Source organism: Bubalus bubalis, chromosome 1, assembly GCF_019923935.1.
Source record: "Bubalus bubalis isolate 160015118507 breed Murrah chromosome 1, NDDB_SH_1, whole genome shotgun sequence".
Lineage (NCBI taxonomy): Eukaryota > Metazoa > Chordata > Mammalia > Artiodactyla > Bovidae > Bubalus > Bubalus bubalis.
In genome coordinates this window covers 37,903,422-37,925,503 of record NC_059157.1, presented here as the reverse complement: position 1 = coordinate 37,925,503, position 22,082 = coordinate 37,903,422, and the positions used below count along the sequence as shown (strand labels likewise).

The 22,082-nt window shown below is 39.4% G+C and overlaps 1 protein-coding gene across 4 annotated transcripts in view; it reads left to right on the top strand.

Moving 5' to 3' along the window:
• WDR17 (WD repeat domain 17) overlaps nt 1-21,142 on the top strand; it is a 71,024-nt gene extending 49,882 nt beyond the window's left edge. For 2 of the 4 annotated variants that reach the window (XM_044938656.1, XM_044938648.1), the window contains 14 exons: nt 299-424; nt 1,887-2,042; nt 2,946-3,010; nt 5,738-5,870; nt 6,326-6,417; nt 7,665-7,764; nt 8,669-8,808; nt 12,023-12,134; nt 14,721-14,862; nt 15,427-15,529; nt 16,382-16,483; nt 17,842-17,940; nt 18,258-18,441; nt 20,844-21,142. In XM_044938656.1, coding sequence (XP_044794591.1) covers nt 299-424; nt 1,887-2,042; nt 2,946-3,010; nt 5,738-5,870; nt 6,326-6,417; nt 7,665-7,764; nt 8,669-8,808; nt 12,023-12,134; nt 14,721-14,862; nt 15,427-15,529; nt 16,382-16,483; nt 17,842-17,940; nt 18,258-18,441; nt 20,844-20,963 — 1,674 coding nt within the window. In that variant the 3' untranslated portion in view covers nt 20,964-21,142. Of the gene's footprint in view, nt 1-298; nt 425-1,886; nt 2,043-2,945; nt 3,011-5,737; nt 5,871-6,325; nt 6,418-7,664; nt 7,765-8,668; nt 8,809-11,807; nt 11,977-12,022; nt 12,135-14,720; nt 14,863-15,426; nt 15,530-16,381; nt 16,484-17,841; nt 17,941-18,257; nt 18,442-20,843 lie in introns of those variants that run through there. The other 2 variants (XM_044938666.1, XM_044938668.1) reach the window with 2 other exon arrangements.
• The last annotated feature ends 940 nt before the right edge of the window (nt 21,143-22,082 follow it).

The window sequence follows — 22,082 nt, the reverse complement described above, 5'->3', positions numbered from 1 at the left end:
TAAGGTAGGAATCTCCCTGGTGGTCCATGATTAAGACTGCATGTCCCAATACAGGGGTCTGGCTTTGATCCCTAGTCAGGAAACTAAGACCACCCTGCATGAAGCTTGGTGTGTGGTCAAAAACACAAATAAAAATAAAGAGACACAGATTTCTTTTTTAAAAAATCAACAATAAGGGAAATATTGTTTTGTTAATTTCTCAAGTTTTATATGCCTGCATTGTATTTTTAAAGATGCAAAATGCTCTGAAGTTTTTACTTCATGTTATGTCTTTGGGTGTCCTGTATCAACTTTTTAGCCTCCAGGTGGCAGTGACAATTTATGGAACTTAGTTGCAGTGATAAAAGGGCAAGATGATAGCTTACTTCCTCAGAACTACTGCAAAGGAATAATGCACTTGAAGCATCTGATTAAATTCAGAACGGTAAGTAGCATATGCGATTGTGCTGTGCTAAAACAAAAATTACTTTTGCTTTTTTGTCATTAAAATATGAAAATTATTTTAATGTATATAATTAGAGTGGATAGGCTAAAATAAATGAACACTAAAGAGACAAATCTTCAATAAAAATTGATCATGATAGTATGAGTTATTTGGGAGCAGACTAAGGCAGTCATGATCTCCACAGAGTGAATCTCATGAAATTCTTCAGACGTCACTTGGAAGATCCTTGAAATGCTTTACCTTTACCCTATTACCAGATGATCATGTGTGTGATTTTTGTCTCAGAGGCCTGCCAGGCTGTCTTCTGGGATATAAAAATGATCATATCTTATCCTTTCATGGATTTCAGTACACCTTGTACATGAAGTGATATGCAATGTCAATAGCAAACCAGTCCTGGGATGAGAAAGAAGAAGCTTTTATATTTGAAGTATCAGTGGTTGACTTAACCACTGACTTGACCATGGGGAGCACTGTGCCAAGGGTGTGGATTTGATGGTGTAAGAAACAGTCATTTCCATAAAGAAGTACTTCTTCGATTCAGTCAGTTCAGTTCGGTTGCTCAGTTATGTCTGACTCTTTGCAACCCCATGGACTGCAGCATGCCAGGCCTCCCTGTCCATCACCAACTCCTGGAGTTTACTCATGTCCATTGAGTCGGTGATGCCATCCAACCATCTCATCCTCTGTCGTCCCCTTCTCCTCCCGCCTGCAGTGTTTCCCAGCATCAGGGTCTTTTCCAATGAGTCAGCTCTTCACATGAGGTAGCCAAAGTACTGGAGTTTCAGCTTCAACATCAGTCCTTCCAATGAACACCCAGGACTGATCTCCTTTAGGATGGATTGGTTGGATCTCCTTGCAGTCCAAGGGACTCTCAAGAGTCTTCTCTAGTACCACAGTTCAAAAGCATCACTTCTTTGGCCCTAAGGTTTCTTTATGTCCAACTCTTAGGTCCATACATGACTACTGGAAAAACCATAGCCTTGACTAGATGGACCTTTGTTGGCAAAGTAATGTCTCTGCTTTGATTACAAGCACCTAATGACTATAACAGTTACCTTTGGCACTATAGAAGCCAACGAGAGTGAGCCAGTAATTTTTAGGTTTTTATTAAAATCCTTTATATATTTTTTTTCCACCAGTCATATACTACTTTATCACTCACTACCTCTTGACCTCTGGATTTCTGGTGAGTTTTAAGAAAAATCAGAGTCAGCCTCTTCCCACCAGCACCAGCCACATCCAAACCCCACTGTCTACCGTAACAAAATATTACGTTTAAAGAAGTATTATACTTTATGGACAAAAAGCAGTGATTTTTAAAAAATATTTAATTTCCAGCTCTGTATGTTTATAAAGTGTGTATCCATATGATGCTTTTATAAGTATCACTAGCTTTTGTGTAACAAAATTCAGGAAATTTCATTTTCTTCATACCCAGTCTGAAGCCCAAGAACTCACCACAGTGAAGATGTCTAAGTTTGGTGGTGGTATTGGTGTCCCAACCAAAGAGGAAAGACTGAAGGAAGCTGCCCAGATACACTTGCGACTGGGACAGATTCAGAGATACTGTGAGCTGATGGTTGAACTTGGAGAGGTAATGGGCTGTTAAAGCAAAATCAAAAGAGTTTAACACAGTATTCATAAATACTCAATTTCCAGCTTGTCTTTCTCCAGGTCTGGTTGGCCCTCTGCTCACCTGATATCAAGGGTGTGCCTCAGAGCAGGAGCTATTGCAGTGAGATCCCGGGGAGCAGTATCAGCGTTGTTATCAATAGATACATCATTAGATATGCATTTCCTACCCAGACAACAGGATCGGGAGCTCCAGGGATGGAGCCCAACACGGGTGCTTTTCTAAGCAAGCCCTGGAGAAAAAAATGGCAGCCCAGTCCAGTATTCTTGCTGGGGAAATCCCATGGTCAGAGGAGCCTGGCGGGCTACAGCCCATGGGGTTGCAAGAGTCAGACATGACACAGCGTACATACACACACACACACACACACACACACACACACACACACACCAGCTTCTCCTCACACAGCCTTGCCTTTGAGAACCACTGCCTAAGCCTGGAGTCTTTAATTCCTAAAAAAAATCTATGTTGGCTAATTTGCTTCCTTTGGACTCCCCTAACACTTTGTCCATCCCACACTGCCCCAGAGAAGTGTCTTCTCTGAGGGTCAGCTGCTGAAGAGTGCTCCTCTGGCACGTCCCAGTCTTTAGGGAGCACAGAATAAGCAAAATAGAGTTCTCCAAAAAGGTTAGGATGGATCCATCCTATTATAATTGAGAACGTTGGTTGCCTTCTGGAGGTGGGTGGTGGCTGAAATAGAGCCAAGCAGAGGTGTGGCTCCTTTCCCGCCATCTGAGAGCGGCTTTCCTGAGTGTATTCAGCTTAAAAACTTACATTATATATTTGAGTTCATTTAAAATAAATGTCTGTTAAGAATTAGACCACACTCCAAATGGGTCTGTTTCTGCTTTTTTCCCGTTCTAGTGGGACAAAGCCCTGTCAGTTGCGCCAAGTGTGTCTGTGAAATACTGGAAGAAGCTGATGCAGAGGTGAGGCGGACCATCTGTGCCCAGATGGACGTTTAACGTTTTGTTAAAATGGAAACAACATGTACATATGCTAGTAGCCCTTGGGATTTCTTACTTTCCCATTGTTTTAAATGATAACTGAATTTTGTATCTCCTGATACAATAAATTAAACGAATCGGTTATAAGTCATTTTGGCATTTTTGTATTTGACCTGACATCTGATAAGAACAGTGGTGGAAGGCGAGTTTCCCCATGTTGATAGAGGAAAGGACGGATCAGTCAACATGCTCACTGCTTAATGTATCGCAGTTGAAATGTATGGATGTCAAGTAGTGCTGATGGTAAAGACGTTTTACCACTGGTTACCTGGATGTCCTTGACTGGAATGCAGAAAACAAGATTTTTTTCTGAGGAGTATTGGTTTACTGGAGCTGCCATAACAAAGGACCACAGAATGTTTCAAACCACAGAAATGTGTTCTCTCCCGATTCTGGAGGTTCTGAAGGCTAGAGATCCACTCAAGCTGTCGCCAGGGTTGCTTTCTCTTGGAGGTTTCGAGAAGGAATCAGGTCCACTCTTCTCCACTGGCTTCTGGTGGTTACAGCCCTTGGCACTTCGGTGGCCCCCTTATCTTCACATGCATTATCCCCCATGTGTCTCTGAGTCCACATTTCCCCCTTTTGAACGAGGATACTAGTCATATCAGATTTAGAGTTTACTCTAATCTAGTATAACCCTCTTAATTTAACTATTTCAGCGAAGACCCAATTTCCAAATAAAGTCACGTTCACTTTAAAGAATTAGCCTGCAATGCAGTAGACACAGGCTCTATCCCTGGGTCGGGAAGATCCCTTGGAGGAGGGCATGGCAACCCACTCCAGTATTCTTGCCTGGGAAATCCCATGGACAGAGGAGCCTGGTGGGCTGCAGGCCATAGGGTTGCAAAGAATTGGACACGACTGAAGAGGCTAAGCACGCACACGGGTTAGGGCTTCCACGGCTCTTTTGATGGCGGTGAGGGGGACGCATTCCAACCCATAACATAAGACTATTCTCTATCCTGTTCTGTTCATTCAGTCCACAAATATTTAGTACTCACTACGTGCCAGTTACTGACGAGTACTGTTTAGTGAGTAATTACCTTGTTTCTGGCATTAAAAATGAAGCATTTGGTTTTTGTTGCATGGTTTAGAAAAAATTCAGCTGTGACTCACAAGTACCAATAAAATCAATCAGAGACTAATCATGAAATCCAGGTGGATTAACACATTAACCAAGGGAAAGGGGACCGTTTCCAGCAACTACTCTCCCCAAATAAGTGAAGCAATAGGCTGGCTCCAGCCCTCAGACTGCAGGCTCCTTATCCTAAGCTCTAAGAATCCTGAGTGATTCTCAGTTCATGTACCCTCACCAGACAATTGTAAAGTCTTTGCTCCCACTGAGACCTTAATAAAGTCAAGTTAGCAGAGGATATTTATGTCACAGAACAATTTTGTTTCAACCCGCCTGATTTTCTCTACTCCTTAGTTCACATGGTGGCCAGAAAATCATCTCCCTTCAACTTCCAAGTTTATGTTTTATGCAAATGGTTGCATTTGCACAGATTGAAAGGCAGTCTCTGAGTCCAACTTGTAAATGTCCAGGAAGAGAGTGTTTCTTAACAGTTGTAACAGGGAAGTCAGAGTCAGATGGTGAAAGCCTTGTTGGGAAAAACCCTAGGAACTGAAGACTGTTAACAGTGATCTGTTAGTTGCTCAGTCATGTCGAACTCTGCAAACCTGTGGCTGTAGCCTGCCAGGCTCCTCCCTCCGTGGGATTCTCCAGGCAAGAATACTGGAGTGGGTTGCCATTTCCTTCTCCAGGGCATCTTGCCGACTCAAGGATCGAACCCAGGTCTCCTGCATTGCAGGTAGATTCTTTACCATCTGAGCCACCAGGGAAGGCAGACCATATGAAAAGTGTCTATTGCACCCTCCCAGAGGTTGGCAATTAAAATGTAGTTTAATGCAAATGCCAGCATAGATTAAATATGCCAAGTTAGTTTTCAATAAAACCTAGGTTAAACATTAAGAGTGGAGTTAATGAGGTTGGTCATTGAGAAAGTGGGACCAAAAACAGGAAAAGAGAAACAGACAGACAGTGATGGATACAGAGAGAGAGAGAGAGACAGTCAGACATATGTATCCTCCATAATCTCCAAACTCAGGTACCCTCTCCCCCCTCAAATATCTGGAACATTTTTCTTTGAACTACCCTGCTTGGGACACTAACAATGTTTTGCATTTTACTATCAATATCTGTGTTCTTGAATTATCCTTTTTCATGATTTTAGCCTGCTTGCGTTTAAAGTTTGTCCGTTCATTACAGTGCCATTAAGACATTTAAAATTCTCTGTCTTTAATAAAGTAGACATTAATCCAGTTGAGAGTAGATATTCCATCATACGTATCTAGGCAACAACTTATTTTCAGAAAAATATATTCCTCACTTTAGTAGATAAGCTATATTGATTTAAGACCTGTTCAGTGCCTTTAAAATAGGAAAATCTGCAATGTTTTATGGAAGAAACAAGTGCCTATCGTATTGTTTCAGAAAACTTTTATCCTCCAGTAATGATGTGATTATAAAGCTAAGTCTTTGTGAATGCTGATCAAATTTTAGATATTTTCAGCATTTCAGAAAATCTGAGTGCAGCTGAGAACCTTGAAATTAGTATTTCGTAAAAAACATTGTTGTTACTTTATTAGGAGAGCTGATCAGTTAATCCAGGAAGATAAGGATGATGTCATTCCATACTGCATAGCCATTGGTGATGTGAAAAAATTGGTCCATTTTTTTATGTCAAGAGGTCAGCTTAAAGAAGCTCTGCTTGTTGCACAGGTAAAAACATGTAATTTACATGGGCTGCACAGCTTTGTGGGGGCATGTTTGGGAGGGGGTGGTCATGTTCACGTCATTGATAAAATCATAGGTGCATTGGCTTCTGCCTGTATCCCGGCCTTCTTTCCTGGACATTTCCATCACCCTGCCTTTGCTCTGATCACTCTGAGTTTCTTTTAGATCTTTAAACAGGCAAGCATCTCTGAATTCTGATCTGGTCTATTTTGCCGAACATTGTATACAGTTGAACAACTCTTTCAAGTAGACTTGATGCTTCATGTTGATACAGTGTAATTTATGGGGTTTTTTTTGTTTGTTTTCCAAATTCTAAGGGTATCTCCAAATTGTAGTATAAATTTCAAACATGGTTTGAATATACTTTGTTCAAAATAATTTTCTGAAGTTGATCTATTATTAACAGCCAAAGATTAACCAAAGATTGCATTAAATTCCAGGCTGCTTGTGAGGGAAATATGCAGACCTTCCATGTTTCGACAGCTAAAGGACCTTCTTTTTCTGATGATATCTACAAGGAAGACTTTAACGAGTGAGTGACTCATCCTTTGCTTGGAGTCAATATTTTTGTGGCTGGTTTCCCTTTAGTTTTTGAGATCATCCTTCCTTGTACACAGAGCGCTTGGCTGTCCCGTGTCCTCAACTGCATTTCTCACCACAGTCTCGTTTCATGACAGCATCTGCCCCTGGATGAGGAGGGAAAAGTCAGGCACGTAGACACAGCCTGCACACATCTTACATAGCTTCCAGAAAAGCAAACTGCATTTCAGTACAGTAATTGCATATAAAGCACCTAAATCCTTGAAAATCTGATCAAACCTGCTGGGGAAGAGAGACAGTGAAAATAAAATGCTATTTGTGAATGTTTCACCATAGACTCGGTGTGGATAGCATCTCCCTGACATCATTCACAACCCGGTGTTAGCGCTAGTCTAGAATAACATCCGGGCCTCTTGACACATACGCACTAGTATATATAAAACATAACTGATAAGGACCGACTGTATAGCACAGGGAACTTTACTCAATACTCTGTAATGACCTATACGGGAAAAGAATCTAAGGAAGGGTGGGTGTATGTATGTGCTTTGCTATACAGAAGAAACTACACGACGTTATAAATCAACTGTAATCCAGTAAGCTTTTTTTTTTTTAATCTAAAAAAAAAAATAAAATACTTACGTTTTTAAAAGGAATAAAAATTAGGATTCTCCAGCCTTTTGATCATTTTCAAATCTAATAATCTGCCTTTCTTCTCTTTGCTCCTATCATTGCTCCAGAAAATAGGATATTTAAACTTTTAGGACACTTATCAAGTGAAAAATGATCACAAAATGTTGAGCGTATTAAGACTGACATATTCCTTCCTGGTCCTTTGCTGCTATCCCCTGCCATTTCTAAACTTGGCATTTAATGATCTATTAGCAACATACACTGCCCCTGTTCCCATCTCCACATAAATTTTCCACCTGTAATTCTTTTCATATTAATTGCCCCCATAGCTGAGGCATAAATTATTCAGTGTAGGATAGGAAATTCTTAAAATTAGGCTTTTCTGAAAAGAGGAAAAATTGGGAGAGGGAGGTGTTTCGTCAGCTCATCTACCAAGAAAGACTGCTTTCCTGATTTTTACCCCCAAATCAATCTCTATACCTAAACCAAGGATATACATTTAAATCTTGTTTGAGCCCTTAATCAGCTTATTATAAAAGAGCATGCATTTACTTTTATGATGGAGTCCTTGTGTTTCCATTGAATATGTATGCTTCTTCTTCCTAGACTCCTCCAGGAAGCCTGCAGAGAGCTGGCAGAATGGTATTTTCAGGATGGCCGAGCAGTTCTAGCCGCCTGTTGCCACCTGGCTGTGGACAATATTGAGGTACATTTCAGGGTGGCTCATGTGTGTCATAATGTTTGAGAGGGAAAGATATGGTGACTTTCTGTGTAAGATCTGGTTTTGCATGCTTTCTGAGCCTGAGCAATTCCATACTCAATAAACACAGGTTAACTCTGCAGATTATGAAATCTTTTATTCACCTATTTTAAAATTTTTATCACAAGATACATATTTGTGACAATCTTACTCTAAGTTTTTATCATATATGAGAAGCACTAATGTGGTGAAGGGAAAAATCACTGGCCTGGAACTCAGAATATCTGACTTTTGAAAGCAGTTGTTTTTATAAACACTTTAGTATGTTCTTCACAAGTTATGTTTTTAAATTATTTTTCATTCAATCCACTAATGTCATGGGAAAACCATTAAGTAAAGATATCGGTTCTATTTTGCATGTGTCCTTAGATATATTGGCCGTAAGGGATAATTGATAATCACTGTACACTATTGAGGAAGATTCTAAGAATTTACTTTGTCTGATGGACTGAAGGACATGTTGAGGCTATTTCAGACAGACCATTGTTATTAATTCCAAAAATTTAAGCAAAGTTCAAAACTCTTAAATTATAAAAGTTAGTCTATGTCCCTTTATCAGCTTTCCCACCTGAAAATTGTAGTTGCCCTTGCCTAAGTACCCAGTGGGCTTCCCTGGTGGCTCAGATGGTAAAGAATCTGCCTGCAATTTGGGGGACCTGGGTTCAGTCCCTGGGTCGGGAAGATCCCCTGGAGAAGGGACAAGTACATTATAGAAATATTACACTCACCATCTTATAAGAATAATTGGCTATAGGTTAACACAACTTGATCTACTTTGTGAGCTTGGCGGGGAGTAATGATCCTGCTGATCACCTGTGAAACTGAAGTCGTTATTTTCTCATTGAGCAAGCTGGCTATGGCGTACCTGATTCGTGGAAACGAGCTGGAGCTGGCTGTGTGTGTGGGCACTGTGCTGGGAGAGCCCGCAGCACCCGCAACCCACTATGCCTTGGAGTTACTGGCGAGGAAGTGCATGATGATCCCAGCGTGGTGAGCATTTTTCTTTTCTAATGGGGAATGTGATTGCTCGACAGTATTATGTTATTAATAGTTTCTGCTGTACAGGGAAGTGAATCGGCTACATGTCTACATACATCCTCTCCCTCTTGGACCCCCCTCCCACCCAGCCCCGTCCCAGCACCCCTCTAGGTCATCACAGAGCCCTGAGCTGAGCTCCCTGTGTTACACAGCAGCCTCCCACTCGCAATCTGTTTTATGCGTGGTGGTGTGTATGCATCAGTGCTGCTCTTTCAGTTAGTCCCAGCCTTTCCTTCCCCTGCTGTGTCCCCAAGTCCTTTCTCTATGTCTTTGTCGGGCTCCTGCCCTGGAAATAGGTTCATCTGTATCACTTTTCTATATTCCATATATATGCATTAAAATATGTGATGTTTGTTTTTCTCTTTCTAACTTACTTCACTGTGTATGACAGACTAGATCCAACCACATCATCACAAATGACCTGATTTCACTCCTTTTTATGTCTGAGTAATAGTCCATTATATTTATATATATATATGTACATATATATATATATATGTATATGGTGAGCATTTCTAAAGTTAAATAATAGTTTCCTAGTGATAAAATGCATTTTTTAAAAAGCTGCATGTGATATTTTTAAAATGCAATATTTTAAAATATCACATTTAAAGATATTGCATTTTTAAATGTCTCCTTTGAAAATAAAAGATAAGATTGTGAAGGAAATGGTGCTATGAACGTGAATTAATAGTAAGAACTACTGTGAGCATATAATGAAATCTACTGTCACTTATTCTGAAGTAACCCGGTTCTAATTTGTGAGATTTCAAGCACATAAAGCATCATGAAACAATAGACATGCACTTTCTAAGATTATTAGGACCACACATTCCCACATTGTAAATACTGCATATCTACACTCATTCTGGCTGGTACTTGTGTATTAGTTAGAGGTTTAGAAAATAAAGTCCCTTTTCTAGTGGAGAGTGATAACAAAGATGGTATGACTGTACACTTGGAACCAACTTGGGTGATGCTTTAAGACAACAGTCTCCAACCTTTTGGCACCAGGGACCAGTTTCGTGGAAGACAATTTTTCCACACACCGGAAGTGGGGAGATGGTTTTGGGATGATTGAAGCATACTACATTTATTATGCACTTTATTTCTATTATTATCACATCAGCTCCACCTCAGATCATCAGGCTTTAGATCCGGAGGTTGGGGAGCTCTGCTTTTCAGAGTTAAACCTGGGAAAGACCTGGGGAGGCTGGAGCTCAGAGCTGTTCTCCCTTGTGCCTCAGAGCCTGCTTCCTAGGGCATACCGTGCTTCATTGTGGATGACGGAGATGGTCCTGTCCATCAACAGGGGCTTGTTGAATAAAGATGATTTTAGACTTCTGCCTTCTCTTTCCCCAAAATACTTAGAACCTTGAGAGATTTTAAATAAGCTTGCTTGTCAGGACTTCACTTCTCCGCATTGCCTGCACACACACCCCCAGTCTGAACAGTGGATAATGCAGACGCCACTGCTGAATGGTACAGAGGACGATGATGGTGACGATCACAGCTAAGGACACTGCTGTCCCTGCATATGCAATTCACTGGATGCTCGACAGTAGCATAAGTTTACTGAGACTTATTGGTCTCAGTAAATTTTATGACCAAAACTAAAAGTTACATAAATTGGCTTTACAGTTTGTACTCTTAGCTACTGTCTTAGTGTAAAATACCACAGACTGGGTAGCCTGTAAACAAGAGAGATGTATTATTCACGGTTCTGGAGAGAGAGAAGTTCAAGATAAACTGGCAGATTTGGTGTCTGATAAGAGCAGGCTTCCTGGTTCTTACTGGCTGGTTTTGCTGTGCTCACATGGAGAAAAGGGTTAGGAAACTCTCTGTGGCCTCCTTTATCAGGGCACTAACCCTTTTCCTCAGGGCTCTGCACTACAACCTCCCAAAGACTCTTACCTCTTAATACCACCACATTGAGGGTTAGATGTCAACCTAGGGCTTTTGGGGGAACTCAGACATTCAGCTGACTACAGCTAAGTCAGAAAGAGAACAGAGCTTCCCAGTCTTTCCTGTTGGGTCTGGGGGCTTCAGAGTGAATCGATAATCTTAGAGTTACTCTAAAATTGACCCATATCTCACAGTGATGTAAGAGCTCCCTCCCCCTGTAGAACTGAGTGGTACCCCACCGTCAGCATCAGATGTGAATGCATCTTAACACTGACCGGCCTCCCGAGGACCCAGTTCTCTACTGCCTCAAACCCAACCGGAAGCATGAGGTCTAACTCAGACACTTACCCACAAAGGTGACTGACTCTATGCTAGAAGCCAGCATCTCATTCAAATAAAATGTGATTACTTCTTTCTAAAAATTGAAAACGGAGCAAACTATAGATATTAAATTTTGAAGAGGATTAAAGATCTTTCATCTGAGTATACATCCTGTGTTGCGTGCATGCTTGGTTGTTCAGTCGTGTCTGACTCTGCAACCCCACGGCCTGTAGCCCACCAGGTTCCTCTGTCCATGGGATTCTCCAGACAAGAATACTGGAATGGGCTGCCATGCCCTCCTCCAGGGGATCTTCTCGACCCAGGAACTGAACCCATGTCTCCTGTGGCTCCTGCATTGCAGGCAGTCTTTACTGCTGAGCCACAGAGGATGCTTTTAATAGAAAGCAAACTTGTTTCTTCTTAACTCCCTTCAAGAGCCCTTCCTTTATGCAGCCATAGGTATGTGTACCAGAAACCAGGATCAAGTGCGTACACTGAAATACATGGACCAGGCTTACCTCCAGGTGAAGTGTATAATCCTCGTGGCTATTAGTAGAGCTCCACAAATTTAAAACACAGTTATTAAGATAGCTGCATTATCTTAAGAGAATATGCTTGTATAAACCAAGAACACTTCTTTTTTGCTTTTACACTTACTAGTAAAAGTTCACCTTTTCTTGGCTTTCATCACATATTCATGATATTCAAATTTATTTTCTTTTTAGCTTTCCATCGGTTGGATACAGGTATTACCTAGTTTTCCTTCATGCCCTTTGGTTTCTGTAATCCACGTTTAGAGGAATTTCATAATTAAGTAGGAAATCAGTACTCTTTATGTAAATAGAAAGGCACAAGAGATTCTCCTTCCTTTGAAAGAGTTCTAAAACATTGTTTCTCAGTTTTTTCCTCATTGACGTTTCCCCTTTTGTCATGTGAATAGGGATTTGGCAGCTGACCTTCTCCTCATGACTCCTGACAGTGAACTACAGTTAGTAAAACTCTGTGCTTTCTACCCAGGGTGTACTGAAGAGAGAAACGATCTCCATGAGAAGGTATGCTAGCGATACTCATTGTTCCCATTTGGAATGCCGTGCTGTGATTTCGTTAGTTTTAGGTTTGGTCAAATAGAAATTCTTGCAGAGAAACAAACATATGATCCTTTCAGGATCCTCTTATAAAGACAGCAAAAATTATAACAGTAACAAAAAACATTGAATTTCTACTGTATTTTGAGGGCTGTTCTAAATGTTCACATCTGTTGGCTATTGACTCAAGTCCCACAAAACTGTGAAAAGCAGGGCATACTGTTCCTAATTTATAAAGAAAGTGAACTCAGAGAAGATAAGGAACTTGCCATAATTGGTTAATGTTGAAATGAGAGTGTCAACACATGTAACGGCCCATCGCAAGCCCTTTGCATCTTTAGGTACCCCCTCCCAGAGAATCCCATGGACAGAGAAGCCTGGTGGGGTACGGTCCATAGAGTCGCAGAGAGTGAGAAACAACTGAAGTGACTTAGCATCTACACATGCATGCTGACTTTTAAAAAATAGGATCTTGAAAAGAATTACTGAAGTATAATGAAATTTGCATGCTTATTCTAAAGTGCTTTTTATAAATGCTCCATTACAGAATATAGGAATCTATCAAGATTACATACAAAAGTGATCAAAATATTCAGCAATAAGGAGATTGTATTAATTATGGTACATTTCTATATGTCAGTGCTGTTAATCTGTTAAAAAATGATGAAGTTCTGTTTTTATTGATGGATGGCTGTAGAACAGTAAAATAAAAAGCAGATTATTAAACCATGTACACACGTGATTTTCATTTTGAAAATCATCTGTGTACATAGTTTTATAACAGTGTTCACCTGCTCCTTTTATCATACATTCTAAAAGGGTATAATTGGACTCTTGGATTAGACTTCATTAATAACTCTTTAGAAAGACTAGTTAATATGTATAAATGTGTTACTAACTCTGGAGAATTTCACAAGACTAAAAATCCATATATATATGTGTGTGTGTGTGTGTGTGTGTGTATTATATTCGGCCACAATGCACAGCTTGGGGGATCTCAGTTCCCCAACCAGGGATTGAACCCAGGGCCATAGTAGTAAACGCCTGGAATCCACTAGGCTACCAAGCAACTCCTCTAAAACTTATACTTAAATATTAAGTTATATAGCTTTGAGAATTTTAAGATAGGGTAAGAACTACAGGAATGAAGGGTAAGAACTACAGGAATGATCAACCTGCTGTTATCATATTCTGTCAGAATGAAATCTCAGTGGGGACCATTAATTCCCTCTACTCTCTGAGCATATATCAAAGTGAAGAAACGTTTTTTCTGTCTAACCAGGCACAGTTCCTGCCATATAGTAGTTGCTCAACAAATAACTGGCTTTCAGGGAATACAGATGGGGAACGTTAGATGAAATGTCACATACACATGAGCACTTGTAATTTAGTTTGTAAATTTTTCGAGAGGTTGAGGGGTCTAAAATATTCCATTTGGGACTTCCCTGGTGATCCAGTGGCCAAGACTCTATGCTCCCAATACAGGAGGCCCGGGCTTGATCCCTGGTCAGGGAACTAGATCCCACAGGCCACAGCTGAGACCTGCCCGGCACAGCCAAATAAATCAATATTTTTTAAACAGCAAAAAATATGAAACTGTTGAATAAATGCATTAATAAATAAACAATCTTAGTAACTTAAGGGGATTTTAAAAAAAGAGAAGGGATGAGAGTGACAAATCTCAAAGGAGATAGTTGACCTTGTGGATGAACCACATCACCTTCCGTCACGACACAGATGTTTCTGCAGCAGAAGCTGCATCACAGTGTTTGCAAAGATTAGTGAGACAGGGCAGTAAGCTATGTAGCCTCACTAAGAAGCAAACCAGCACACTCTTAACATCTGTGCTTCAAAAATCGTGAACATATCAGAAGTTTACATAAAAGGTAAATTAATCTCCACCCACGTTTTGGAAGCAGAACTTCCATGAAGGAAGAGTAGATTCTCAGTTTTAACAGAAAAATTATTTGAAAAAACGTTGCTTTGCATTTTGCAGTAATATAATTTCATAGGCTCAAATCTCCACTTCGTGGCATTTCAGAATGTCAAAGCTAAAACACAAAGCTATAAAGAGCTTGTCCTTTTTTTGCCTTCCTGCTCAAAATAAAGTTGCTGTGTCTCAAGGTCAAGTGAAAGTTAGGTACCATGTAGAGGACACATAAGCATTACCTTTTGTGTTTTCTACATTTAATGTAATTTTTGATACTGGTGAGTATATTTGTTCTAAAATAACTAATTTCAGCATTCCTGCTAAATGACATTTGTGGGTATTAATCCCATTATCACAATCAGGACAATTTTCTTCCACCTTTTTTATTGTGTGTTTAAAAGTATTGACTCATTAGATAATATCATATTTATTGTTATTAGATCTTAAAGACATTAACATAAATGTCTGCTCCCAGTACAGATTATTTTTTTACATCTATTTTCAGCAACTTTAATTAGAGAAACATACCAGGTATATTGGAAATATTTAGTACTTATATTAATACTATTGCTTTTATTCCTATAAATATTAGTAGCATTGTCATCAAACCAATTCTTTTCTAGTGCAAGCTACCCACAGTAGAAGAATGTATGCAGTTAGCTGAGACAGCCCATGCTGATGGCAAAATATTTGAAACTATAAAGTATTACTTGCTAAGTCAAGAACCTGAAAAAGCCCTTCCTATTGGTATTGACTTCATCAAAGGTATGTATTTAGTTGGTAGTATAATTTAAAATCTACTCTTTTATTTGGTATTGTCATTTGTATTGATTTTGAAAAAGGGCTTAAAAATCAAGTGCTGCTGCTGCTGCTGCTGCTGCTGCGTCACTTCAGTCGTGTCCGACTCTGTGCGACCCCATAGGCAGCAGCCCACCAGGCTCCCCCATCCCTGGGATTCTCTGGGCAAGAACACTGGAGTGGGTTGCCAGTTCCTTCTCCAATGCATGAAAGTGAAAAGTGAAAGTGAAGTCGCTCAGTCGTGTCCGACTCTTAGCGACCCCATGGACTGCAGCCCACCAGGCTCCTCCGTCCATGGGATTTTCCAGGCAAGAGTACTGGCGTGGGGTGCCATCTCTGAAAATCAAGTACTAGCCATCCTGAATTTAAAAATGAAAGAGATTGCTGATGGTTTGGTATTGGGACCTGACTGGGATCTAGAAAATAAAGAGGTAGATGGCGTTGACCAGAAAAGAATCAGTCACAAAAGTTAAAATTTGAATGAACAAGTTTTAATCCTTTTATTTAGAGACGCTGGTTTTATTTTGCCAGAACACATCAGTAGTTCAGATTGGACTTTGGACACCATTTACCCCGTTCTTGACCTGTTGAGTTATATTCGTACTGAAAAACTGGCCTTGCATACATGTACTGAGTGAGTACTTTTCCCCCAAAATACGTAACCAAACTTATACAATGTTTCAAAATGGCTGTATTGTTTTTGGTGTTCAGATGAAGAAATAAGATCTCTTGGACAGATAGGTGCACATGTAGAAAAATTACATTTTGTTTTATCCTTAAATAAAAACAGAGAGGTCACTTTGAAACCTAAGATAAATCTTACTGGCCCCATTTCCTAATATCGTGTGTGTGTGTGTGTGTGTGTCTGTGTCTGTCTGTCTGTACACAAAGACACACACAGACACACCTGGTTCAAACAGGGCTACTTCAGAGCTTTGGGGTGATTTTGGACCACATGTCCCCAGTGGTCTGTGTAGTGGTCATAGCTCTTAAAAATCCATGTACACAAAGCATACTAGGTTGGGCAAAGAAGTGAAAGTGCTAGAAAGTAAAAAAATAGACACCGTCCTTGAATTCAGATATCATTTAAGGACACTGTTGCCCATGTAGCTAAAGTCCCGAGAACCATGTATATTTCTTAGCGAGGCTTTAGGCTGCTTTTGGTGCAATGCCACATGGGAAAACTGGTGCAGCAGCCTGTGACACTTTGGCAGGAGTCGCAGGGACCGACGGGAGAGAGGAAAACAAGAAGACAAGAGTTCAATATTATTCAAAGACCTTTATTTTAAAATACGATTTGTATTATTTGGTATATGTCTGAATAGGAGTTAACTGATGAATAAAACATCTTTACATTTAGAAAATTTTCTAAGCATATTTTGCTGTGTTACTCATCAAAATGAGACACAAGTTCAATAACTATATAAGAGCAATGTTCTGTACCTCAGATAATAGAATTTTTAAAAATAAATATATTCTCTTCTAGAGCTCGAAATGAGTTGCTGATATTATGTGGGTATGTTGGCGCGTTACTGGCTATCAGAAGGCAGTATCAGAGCATCGTTCCAGCACTGTATGAGTACACGAGGTAAAAACAGTTTTTCTCTGATTAAGACATTAGAGAAGTGAGTGCCTTTCACTGAGACGGTTAGCGACTTAAGTGCATTGTAGAGGCAACAAATACATTTTGTACATGTCCATTTATTTACTAAGCATGTGCTTCATGATAAAGCAGCAGTAAGTGATACAAATTAACAGTGAGTGAAAGTGAAAGTATTAGTCACTCAGTTATGTCCAGCTCTTTACAACCCCATGGATTGTAGCCTGTCAGGCTCCTCTGTGCATGGGATTCTCCAGGCAAGAACACTGGAGTGGGTTGCCATTCCCTTCTCCAGGGGACCTTCCTGACCCAGGATCAAACCTGGATCCTCCTGCATTGCAGGCAGATTCTTTACCATCTGGGCAGATTCCATCAAGGATCTGGATTCTTCCCTTCTTTCAACTCTGACATCCTTGGCTTCCTTCCTCCTGCCTGAGTGGCCTAGAGTTACCCGCTAGCTTCTTTCCCTCTGTGTATCGTGCCTGCACTTGAAGTGGGAAGGGGAGGTGAGGGTGACCGGATGGAGACCACAGAGGGCAGGAGCCTCTGACTCTGGAAGGAAGTCTTCATGCTGTGTGCCTGCAGCCCACTGGCCAGGACTGTGTAATCCACTTTTAAAAGAAGATGAGAAACTGTGTATTTCAAGCTTGCCTATCTTCACAGTAGAGAAATGCAAAGTAAAGAGGTCGGTCAGTGGCAGATACTCCCTATTTCATATTTTATATTCAGATATAACCTACCTGCCAAACTCCTGTGTTTTCAGGACAGCTTGCTGAACTTAACCCTCATGCATAAAACTTGTCGTACTCAAAAATAAAACTCAGTGCCTTGTCCCCCCAAAATACCATCTCTAGAGTAGGTGACTCCTAAAGATGCTGCGAGTCTGTGGTGAAGCAGTTATTCTGAGTTTCCTTCCTGTGGGCACGGGGTTCTGAGAGAAATGGAGCTCTCTCCTTCCCGACTTACCCTGTCGTCGAGGTGGAGGGCTGTGTTACTGTGGGCCTGCGCCTGGAGCTGTTGGAAGAATCTCTGATGTCAAGGCACTCGAGGAAAAATCTATGCCAGCAGCATAACCATAAACGGAAAGCAACTTTCAGCAATATTAAGATAAAAGGGAATTTCCCTGAGTGTTACTCAGCATTGCTCATCCTATCATCCAGCATTTATTGAATATGTTTGACTTACCAGAGTGTTACACACGGGCGTGCACACATATATTTACATATACACATAGATATGTGAACAACAGTGGTTATATCTAAAATTGCAGTTATTTAAAATTCATTTGCGTTTCTGCTGTCTTCCTCATGGATGTCAGATGTTAATTTCTTTCTGGCATGTTTCAGTCAGCTGTTAAAACGGCGAAAGGTGTCAGTGCCTTTAAAAATTGAACACCTTTCTGAGGAACTGGACGCATGGAGAGCTTGCACACAGATTGTCAACCCGTGAGTGAATATGAAATCTGATATAAAAATTGAATACAGAATGTATTGCTTAATATTGTAGACAGACTTGTAAATTGTTGTCTCATTATTTATTTTGGCAGGAGAATGAATCTTGGGTTGTTTAGCACACACTCAGTAATAATTTATAACATTCTCCTGCCTTTTTCAAGTCCTTCCTTTTACTATAAATTAAATCTAAAGTTAATTTTCCATCACTTACAAAGGACTAAATTATCATTGGGGACTGTTTTTAATCTGAACCTTGACAATCCTGTGATTCTACAAAAATAAAAATGGAATATCTGTTGGAAATACAGATCATCAGAAGACTCTCCATATACACCCCCTTCTGATTCACAAAGACTGGTTTATGCAACTTTACTGAAGAGACTAAAGGAAGAACCACTCAGAGGAATTGTTGGACCAGATTATGTGACTGGGTCGAATCTTCCCAGTCATTCCGATATTCACATCTCTTGTCTTACGGGATTGAAAATCCAGGTACAGCCTAATGTCAAGTGTAAATTATGCATGCCCATCATTTTTGTTTTTTCATTACTTTTTGAAATTAGAACTTAAAATAATCTGAATAAAAGTATAAAGAAACCTGAGGTCCAGTGAGAAAATATTGCCCTTAATAAGCTTTTGTATTTGATATAAGTGGTTTCTCTCTCCTTAAAATAAATCCAGAGACATAGTCATTGTACTTTTTATCATAAAAGCAATTCATAGAACAGATACACTTAGTAACAAATGGCATGTATACTTAGTAACATATGTTTTAAAATACATAGAGATCATTTCCTTAGGGAAATTAAATAAGGGAGACAAAGCAACAGTCAACACAGTTACAAATTGTTCTCTCAGTAGATTAAATGTAACTTTATAGTCTCCATTGGTATTTTATAAACACAAACAAAGCAATTAAAAACTGAGAGATGTATAATAAATCTATATATTGTGCATATTCTTAAATTGACTTAGTGAACTTCTCAGTCATTCAAAATTACAGGGCTCTATCATGAGGGATGGCTAATTGCCAAGGAATGGCCCCTCGTGTGCAAAGCAACGATGCTGAACAATGCCAGGCCTGCCCGTGTGGCCCAGGGGTGCCATTATCGCCAGAAAATAGGGAAGCTTTCATCATTTCAGAGCCAGGAGCAGTTGTAGGTGTCCCCAAGAAGTAAACAAAGCTGAATCCCCATGAAGTACTACTGGAGACCAGATGGGACCAAAAGAATGCCATCTCCCAGGCATCATCACGCGTCACTAAGTGGATTCTTGTATCTCTAATGTAACGTAGCTAATTACATGTCTGACACCAATGTGCCACATCAGTGGAGAAAGGTGTTTAGGGGGTTAATTTGTCAGATGTCTTGCTACCAATGAAAACTCGAACTGCAGCTTGACTTGACCCTGAAAACTAAGTCTTCAGAACACACCAGTCTATTCCAAACCACAGGCAGGAAACCAAGTAGGACATGTGCTTACTAGCCACTCATGTTCAGAGATTAAGAACCAAAGCAGTAAATTCAGTCATTTATAATTAATAGCAAAACCATCTTGCAGCTTTTAGACTGTATCCTCAGTGCCACTAACCGCCCTGCATGTACCACTTCTACTGCTTGACAGACTTCCTGTTTCTTCCTCCTCTTCAGGGCCTTTTCTCCTTCTGAGACAATCTATCTACTCCACAGGCTGTCTAACCTCTCTGCACCCAAACCCACCTTAAGAAAGGATCTACTAATTATCTGACATACACTTAAGCACAAATGACTAATTCAGGGGGAGTTCTACTCACCTGGGGTATTTTTGTTCCTGCAGAAAATTAATGTGTCCTGGTTAAAACTGAAATTTCAAGTACCTGTGAATAGGAAGCTGTCTACTGCATATAAATGGATTTTTGAATATCGGAAAATAATTTGCTAACAGCAAGCTCTTATCATTTGAAGTGTTAGTGGCTCAGTCATGTCCAACTCTTTGTAACCCCATGGACTGTAGCCTGCCAGGCTCATCCGTCCATGGAATTCACCAGGCAAAGAACACTGGCGTGGGTTGCCATTCCCCTTTTCCAGGAGATCTTCTGAACCAAGGGGTCGAACCCAGGTCTCCCTCATTGCAGGCAGATTCTTTATCATCTGAGCTTCCGGGGAAGCCCCTAATCATTTGAAATCAGAGTCCAAAGCCTGATAACTTTAGAACATAATGAAGAAATTAAGTTTTTATCTCATTTTTGTGTTTCTGAAATCATGCTTTTTCTTCTAGGCCCCGAGAGATACAGATTGAAAGGTTTTTTTGGATTTAGTTCTTCAGAACTACCCTTGATATACAAAATAGCTGATGTAACTAAATTATAGATATGCTTATAAATCACAAAATTGACATGCTTCTATATTATATATACACGTATATAGCAGTGTATTTTTCATCTTCTGGAAAGCAAGTTGAGTTTCTGGTTTAAATAATTTAACCAGCTGTATTGATGTAGGCTGTATGATGTAAAGGGTGAAGTCTATTATTAAGCATGTATGCCTTTATAAATGTTAACTTTGTAGTAATTAATAGATTAACAGTATCTTTTGTCATTGACAGCCCTATTGTAATTAAAAGAACTCAGATGATAAAGCCAAATTCCATTTTGAAAAACATCAGGGCATTTAAAAATGTTTCTCTGTTTGGTGGCAATTCAGAAAATCTTGTGTTTCTCTTTAAATTTCCTATCAGCATTGCTTAAATATCACCAGTGGTTTTTTGATGACAGTGATTCTGTGTATGGAAGTTTAAAATTCATTTAAACTTTAATTTTTAATTTTTAAATTTAAACTTTAATTTTTTAATTTAATTAAATTTAAAGTTGCAAATTCATAATCTCATCCTCTCTTCTTGTGACTCCCACTGTGCAGGGTCCTGTATTTTTCCTTGAAGATGGGAAATCCACCATCTCCTTGAATGATGCTCTCATGTGGGCAAAGGTGAACCCATTCTCACCTCTGGGGACTGGAATACGACTCAACCCATTTTGACGGAAGGTTTTTCTCCATGCTTAATTGTTTTTCTTAAGACCTTTCATGGCGTTAGTATTACCTTAACCTCTGTTGTCCAAAGCCAAAGGTCTGGAGGAGGAGAGGGGGGTGGAGGGCTCACAGTGGATTTTAATCATTAACTTCAACAAATAAAATATTTATATAATTTAAAGGAAAAATAGGTGTCTGTCTCCTTATAAAATATAATAGCCATATTTGGGAGGAAGGTAATATTAAAATTATGAAGGACTGACAAATATAAAAGAGCATAGAAACTTTTCCTAAGGCATAAATGGTACCAACTATTCTAGTGTTAAAACATTGAAAGGTATAAAATAGTGCAACACCTATAATAGTGCTTGACGTGCTAGTAGATACCTAATGAATATTTGAATGACCGAATATCTCCAAGTCTTGAAATGTAAGGTATATACAGCTGATCTTCAAGTTAACAAGCACCGATACTGTCCTCTACAAAATGCATGGTAAACCGCTAGTTTTAGTTCATATTTAATCAAAGTTTTCAGTTATAAATTTAATATACATCAATCAATGGATATGCAGTCAAAATACTTTTGAGTTTTTTTTTTAAAAAGAAAACATTCCCAGGTTTTGTAACTGAAACTTAAATGTCCAGTTATAAAAGGAATGAGTTATATAAGCATGAGAAAAATTGAGGGGTAAAAAACAAATGAAGTGAAATATATGTGAAAATTTAAAAGATGTAAATCCTAATTTTGATAATTTAATATTCACAGTCTCTAATCATTTTATATTAACTCTATAATTATAAAAAACATGATTTATCGGAAGTTAGACCATGAATGCTTTTGCAGGAGATTTAACACAGAATCAAGAGAAGAAACTTACTGTTTACCCAAATCAAATTATTTTTTCTGCATGTTTCTCTAGCTGAGTTTCAGAAGACTTGTTTCTAAAAGTCTTTCCTAAGGGACTATATTTTATGGTTTAAAAGATTATTCTCAACATTTTCTAAACTCATTCCCAAGAAGTCATCTATTTTATCAGGACTCTCTTTAAATTTATTTTACTAAATATTATCTGTTCAGAAAGATAAATTTAACCAAGGAAGTCTCTGGATGTCGAAATTCTCATGGA